Source organism: Monomorium pharaonis, chromosome 2 (genome assembly GCF_013373865.1).
Source record: "Monomorium pharaonis isolate MP-MQ-018 chromosome 2, ASM1337386v2, whole genome shotgun sequence".
Taxonomy (NCBI): Eukaryota; Metazoa; Arthropoda; class Insecta; order Hymenoptera; family Formicidae; genus Monomorium; species Monomorium pharaonis.
Window position 1 is genome coordinate 863,905 of NC_050468.1, and position 7,363 is coordinate 871,267.

At 33.5% G+C, this 7,363-nt stretch overlaps 1 protein-coding gene across 1 annotated transcript; it reads right to left on the reverse strand.

The window, feature by feature from the left end:
* Positions 1–2,067: 2,067 nt before the first annotated feature.
* On the reverse strand, positions 2,068–6,929 carry LOC118644490. Its single transcript, XM_036283109.1, has 5 exons — positions 6,215–6,929; positions 6,066–6,104; positions 2,581–2,725; positions 2,352–2,511; positions 2,068–2,291 (listed from the first exon to the last, which is right to left on the reverse strand). The coding sequence occupies exons 1-5, from the start codon at positions 6,694–6,696 to the stop codon at positions 2,068–2,070; spliced, it is 1,050 nt and encodes a 349-aa protein (XP_036139002.1). The 5' UTR covers positions 6,697–6,929.
* Between the last annotated feature and the right edge of the window lie 434 nt (positions 6,930–7,363).

Sequence of the window (7,363 nt, forward strand, 5' to 3'; positions counted from 1 at the left end):
TTTATTTGTAGTTAAATTATAATTGTACTTTTAAAATTATGTTTATTGTCTTTTACAATAATTGATAATAAACCTATTTTGTCCATGTTTCACTTAAAGCGCTTGCAACATATTTTGTCCATGTTTCACTAAAGCGCTTGCAACATATAATCATGTGCCGGCTTGTAATAATGAACAAAGCGTGGCTGTCACAGAAACTTCTCAAGTTTGCCAAGCTGACACATAATTATATGTTCCAAGAGCATAATAAAAACAAAATAGATTCATTAACAATAACCGTAAAATTTTGAATATGATCTGTGAATGTATGAAAATTTTTCTTACCATATAGAAATTTTAAATCCAAACTAAATAGTGAGCATTGTAGTATTAACAGGAACAAATTATTACTATCCAGTACTAGTAGCTTTGTCAGTAACATTGTGGAACTAGTAGCTTTGTAAGTAATGTTGTAGAATTAGTGAATTTGTACACTTCCTGCTGCTCTTTCGTCAACTTCAGCTTCTTTAAAATTAATTTAAGTTTAAGATACACCTTGACAGTGTAAGATTTGTAATTCTTCCTCTTTCTTTTAAAACTAAAAAAGAATAACACAAAGTATTGATCTTACGTAAGTAAACAAAAGCGTGGCTGTCACGGAAACTTCTCAAGTTTGCCAAGTCGGCATATGATTATGTTTTAAGAGCATTAATTAAACAATAACTAAAATTTTGAATGTGATTTTTGTGAATGTATAATGAAAATTTTTCTTACCATATAGAAATTTTGACTGGAACAAATCATTACTATCCAATACTAGTAGCTTTGTAAATAATGTAGAACTAGTAGCTTTGTAAGTAAGGTTGTAGTATTAATGATTTTATACGCTTCTTGCTGCTCTTCCGTCAACTTCAGCTTCTTTGGAATTGTCTTATAAGATTTGTAATTCTTCCTCTTTCTTTTAAACTAAAAAAGGAAACATAACACAAAGTATCAATTTTATCTCAGAATAGTTTATTTATTCTAACAAAAATGAAAACTCTGTATAACTTATCTGATTATGCAAATTTCCCTCTACAATGTAATCCACGATGTACTCCACGATGTAATATGCATAATTATGCATAACACTAATAAAAACTAACTCGCCGCTAACCTCGCACACGTCAACACGTCTCTAACCTCGAACTGTCACTCGATCAACACGCGGCGGGCCCGGCGGCACGGATTCGATTATCTTCACCAATCACGATACACATGGTGCGTTCCGTTTCATGGCGCATGGTGCGTTCCGTTTCATGGCGCATGGTGCATCGTTCATCCTTGTTGTCAAATGTGTGAGCACAAAAGATAAAGGAGGATACAACAGTACAAATCCCCACCATTCGTCCTAAGCGCCGGGCGACGACGATAATAATGACGACTACATACGACGTTTCTTAAACCAAATTTACTCTTGAGCGAAAACTTCTAATCGCGATACCTCCGCTCGTAAGTCATATAGCGGAAAAATAAAAACACTTTTATTATATAAATCGGATGTAAGCTATCCATTAAGCTTATTTAGAAATCAATCAATTAAGTCGTTATTGAGATCCGATAACTACGGTCTTCTCGCAAACGACGTCTCGCGTAAAAGAAGCACGGTGGTGCCTCGCTGCGCATACACTTGGCGCGAGGCACTACCGTGCCTCTTGATATTTATAATGTGCGTATAATACATTTTTATTAACTTTTAATTTAATGATATAAATAATATTGAACATAAAAATAATGAAAGAAAAGATTCGAGATATAATACATTTATTACTTTTTGTTACATAAAGACATTTATTATGTACATTTAACACGTACTTAGATATATATTATACACGTATTTTATGTATTATAAAAAATATTCTTAAAATAGTATTCATAACTATATTATTACACTTTATTTTTCTTTGGTTGACATTGCACTTCTTCAAAAGCTCTTGCCGCTACTTCACGACTGCTCCACTAAACATTGTAAAAACATTGTTCTGTTAATATATAAATTTATATTTAAATTTTCTATTAATATTTAAATATTTTTTTACATGCCTTTATTTACTCCTGATACTCATTATTCGGCTCTATGTTTTCTACGTCATTTATAGAGTTCCTCTCATTATTCATCCAATAAGCACGATTGTCTTTATTTATCGGCTGTATTTGTTTTTGTCGGTTTCGGCTCCTGCATCTTTCTTTTGCAGTTCGTAAAGCTTCCTTTATATATTTTTGAAATTCAAACCGAGTAGGTGATTCAAAATTTACATTGTTGCATGCAGCATCTAAAAATGAAACATTTTAAAATATATATATTATAATTAGCATAATTGTATAAAACATACCAAAAATTACTCGCACAATACGAGTTTGAGAAAACGATTTTCGACGTTCATTACCCCACCAGGTAAAACACAGTGTCAAGGTATCTTGTATTGCTTCTTTTAAGAATATATTTATTACTTCCTTGACATGAAAACCACCAAGAAATTCCAAGTAACGTACCTAGAAAGTACTTAAAGACATGAATAAAAGTTTGTTGTTTGTAATTATATGTTAATAAGTATTACTCACCACTGATAAATAAACATCTTGTTCTATGCCTTCAAAGGTTTCCATCTCCTCCATAGATGAAATAGGTAAAACAGCTGGTTTTGTCGGTGGATGTTTTGACTTTTTATTAATTTTCAATGCGTCTTTCACAATGTTAATAAGTCGTCTGCAAATGTCAAAATATTATTAGACATAAAAACATCAGTGTATATAACTTAATTATAGCGTATACAGGATGTCCCAACGCATGTGGACCATTACTCGTAAAAAAGTAGAAGGGATCGAGATAAACATACAGGTCCAATATTTTCTTGGGTTAGGTCTACAAATAATCGAGATATCAATTTTTCAAATTGTGCGAATGAGAGCGCGCCGCGGCACGCCGTAGGAAGAGCCGAGCCGCTCGAGCCGTAGCGCGGCCCACTATGTGAAGCATTGGCTGCCGGCGGCGGGGAGAAGGAGGAGAAGCGGCGCCGCTGCCTGTGCTTCGCCGCCCTCACGTCCCGCAGCACCGCGTCTAGACTCGCGTCGTTACGCACATTCGCAATTACTTGACAAAATTATTTAGCAAAGATAGGGACAAATTAAAACCGAAACAAACTTTTGTGATTGAGAAAGTCAAAAGAGAGAAAGCGATGGAAACTTATGAAATCTTCAAATAATCTAATTTCTATCGTAATTGTGAATATAGTAAACTAATGATAGTTTTTGGTACATTGACGATATATTCTTTCTTTTTCTTAAATATCTTATTTACAGTATCATACAACTCGAACTTTGTTTCTTGTCGAATTGTATCGTACTGTTAAATCCTTGATGAAAACATTGATAAAAATTCGTAAATTCATTCGTAAAATCATTATCGTAAATTCACGATTGATTCTCAAATTAATAGTTTTTTTTTTCATCTATTATAATATTTGCTACATCGAGTTCTCTCATCGTTATCTTTTTTCTCTTACACGATATATTCATAAATATTTCTTCATATTTAATCAAAATGATGCAACAATGGAACAAACTTTTCTAACAGAAAATGCGAGAACGATAGAAAATAATATCATTTCTTTAAATTTGTTCCTTTTGATTTAGAGATGGATTATAAAATAGAAATCAATTAGATTTTCGTGTTTCTATTTTAAATAAATCACTGAAAATCTATCGTAATTAATAATGCAATTAAAGATAGCAGAAACTCTAAGTTTTCTATCGTCATGAAAGAAAACTTAGAGTTGTATTGACAATACGTGATGTTGAACGTTAATCTCTAAGCATAATTATCGTAGAAGACGCATCGCCCCTAATCTATTGTTGCACGCGTACTGCACGCGTCGCCCGGCCGCGCGAGTCAGCTGGTTGCTATAGAGAAGAACGTTGTCATATTGCTGTTTATATCGGTTCTCGAACTGTCGAGCTCGTGTATCGGAGTGTTTTGAATAAATTCCGTTTCTTTTTTAAGAAAATGTGCTATCCTATTTCGTGTACACCAATCACTGTTGCTCACTTATCTAATTGATTTCTATTTCATAATTCATCGCTTCTCTAAATCAAAAAGAACAAATTTAAAGAAATGATATTTTCTATCGTTCTAGCATTTCCTGTTGGGAAAGTTCGATCCATTTTTGCATCATTTTGATTAAATATGAAGAAATATTAATGAATATATCGTGTAAAAGAAAAAATATAACGATGAGAGAACTCGATGTAGCAAATATTATAATAGACGAAAAAAAAAACTATTAATTTGAGAATCAATCGTGAATTTACGATAATGATTTGACGAATAAATTTACGAATTTTTATCAATGTTTTCATCAAGGATTTAACAGTACGATACAATTCGACAAGAAACAAAGTTCGAGTTGTATGATACTGTAAATAAGATATTTAAGAAAAAGAAAGAATATATCGTCAATGTACCGAAAACTATCATTAGTTTACTATATTCACAATTACGATAGAAATTAGATTATTTGAAGATTCCAAGGGTTTCCATCGCTTTCTCTCTTTCGACTTTCTCAATCACAGAAGTTTATTACGGTTTTAATTTGTCCTTATCTTTGCTAAATAATTTTGTCAAATAATTGCGAATGTGCGTAACGACGCGAGTCTAGGCGCGGTGCGGTGGGAAACGAGAGCGGCCATTGATGCGAGTCTAGACGCGGTGCTGCGGGACGTGAGGGCGGCGAAGCACAGGCAACGGCGCCGCTTCTCCTTCTTCTCCCCGCCGCCGGCAGCCAATGCTTCACACAGTGGGCCGCGCTACGGCTCGAGCGGCTCGGCTCTTCCTACGGCGTGCCGTGGCGCGCTCTCATTCGCACAATTTGAAAAATTGATATCTCGATTATTTGTAGACCTAACCCAAGAAAATATTGGACCTGTATGTTTATCTCGATCCCTTCTACCTTTTTACGAGTAATGGTCCACATGCGTTGGGACACCCTGTATAACTAACAAGGGGACCTTACGGGTCATGGAACACCGATTTTTTTTATACTTATAGGATTTGAAGATCAGTACCCGGACTTCAATTTCCTAAAGCAGTACGATGCGCTTCTCAAAAATACTCGAGAAAATCGATTTTGAAGATTTCCGATATTTGTAAGTACAGAAAATTTTAACCTTTTGTCAGAGCCGCTCGTAGCCGAGCGCACAGAGCTCTAGTTTCGTAAGCGCGGAGTCGCTGGTTCGATTCTCGCTCTGGCCTCAATTTTTTTTTTATAAGTTAATAAAGTTTTTTTTTTAATCCTATATCTTAACATTTATCAAATTGTAATTAATTATTAAATATTTATTCGTTATTTTTTAAATAAAAATTAAATTGGCTCATGTAATACTGACGAGTAATGTCAAATGTATTTATTATTAATATATTTTATAACATACATGAATTAATAACTCATAAAAATTAAACAACCATTTTTATAAATATTATTTTTGTTTTTTATATTATTTTTGTATTTACTCGTAATCTCTTAAAAAGTATTTCATTTTCTTTAATGTTTTCCATTTTTTGTAGCAAATTTTAATTTATTATAAATATTCGCATTTTCAATCAAGTAGTAATTAAAAATAAAAAAATGTTTATTTTTATTTAAAAAATAACGAATAAATATTTAATAATTAATTAGCATTTCAATTTGATAAATGTTAAGATATAGGATTAAAAAAAAACTTTATTAACTTATGAAAAAAAAAAATGAGGCCAGAGCGAGAATCGAACCAGCGACTCCGCGCTTACGAAACTAGAGCTCTGTGCGCTCGGTTACGAGCGGCTCTGACAATAGATTAAAATTTTCTGTACTTACAGATATCGGAAATCTTCAAAATCGATTTTCTCGAGTATTTTTGAGAAGCGCATCGTACTGCTTAAGGAAATTGAAGTCCGGGTACTGATCTTCAAATCCTATAAGTATAAAAAAAATCGGTGTTCCATGACCCGTAAGGTCCCCTTGTAAGACTACGTATATTGAAAAAATTTTATATTTTCTTTTGTTTACACTTACTGCATCTGTCTATCCAATTTATCCAGACGTTCGTATAATCTAGAAATATTAATATTATTACATATTAATACATTTGTTTTTGCTAATTAATAATACAATTTTTTTAAGCTCTAGATTTCTATAAAGAATTATTGTTACATTTTATTTACCTGTTGTCACGAATAGGCTGCAATGCAGCACGAGTGTCGGTATTTGTGCAGTGTGTGTTTGGCAGCGGAGGTGGTGGACAATTGGTGACTTGTGGCCATGATTGATCATATTGCATGTAAGTATTTTGATTCGTTATATTTTCCTGCCTATATGGAATTGGTGTGGAAGCTGATAAAAATGGTACTTGTGGTGTTGGATGTTGATTCTGGGTGTTACGATTCAATGACGATGTATGTGAAAAAGTATTACAATCTATCTGATTAGGTTGAGGCAAACACATTTGGGAATAAGAAGGAATTATGGATTGTGCAGGATTAGCAGACTGATGTGCCAATGGTTCTGATAGCGTTGTTAAAACTCTGTTTTCTGATATGCTATGTCTTATATCTTGTGATGAATGTGCTTCATTCTCATCAGAGTCTGAATCCTCTATTGTGTCATTGTCACTATCTTCTTCATTAAGAATATTTTGAAGCTCCATAACGTCACTTTCAATATTTGTGTTTACAGCACTTTTACGCTTCGTAAAACGTTTTCGAGAAGCTTCCTCAAATGATGTTATAAGAAACCGTGATGGTTTCTTAACATTTCTTTTGATTCATGAATTTGTTCTGCAAAGGATTAAATATACAGGGTGTCTGGTATTTTTTTATGGGATTTTTATGAGCAGGTAGAGCGCATGAAACTGAACAGAAAGATCCTTACCGTTTTTCCATTTTCGCAATAGTTAACAAGTTAGTGACTTGTAAAATTTTCTGTATTAGCCCGGCCTACCGGCAAATGCAAGCGCGCTGAGCGCCCGGCCGCGGCGGCCGCCCCTCCCTAGCGCTTGAACCTTGAGATTGCTAGGCGCGCGGGGGGAGTTGTTACAACAAGCAACAATGACTACGCACAAGCGACGCGTAACGCTAAATTCTCCCTTTGAATTATGATAGTTCCTTACCCTTTTTAATGAAAATAAAATTTTTCTAACGACAAAAAGTATGTGTGTACGTGTACATACATGTGTACAAAAAATATCAGATCTAATGCTTAAAGAAGTAATTACTAAATTTATTTTTTAATAAATAACGATTATTTTTAATAAAAAATATTTTTTTCATGATAGTCTTAAACGTCGTAAACTGTCATTATAAATTTTAAAAGAA

Bases quoted from the DNA above. Each gene is read 5' to 3' on its own strand.
- LOC118644490 (XM_036283109.1), bottom strand. From the start codon at position 6,696: ATGGAGCTTCAAAATATTCTTAATGAAGAAGATAGTGACAATGACACA. The intron at 2,726-6,065 runs GTAAGTGTAAAC...TGACATTTGCAG, and splicing joins AAATTGGATAGACAGATGCA to ACGACTTATTAACATTGTGA. The intron at 2,512-2,580 runs GTGAGTAATACT...AGTACTTTCTAG, and splicing joins AAGATGTTTATTTATCAGTG to GTACGTTACTTGGAATTTCT.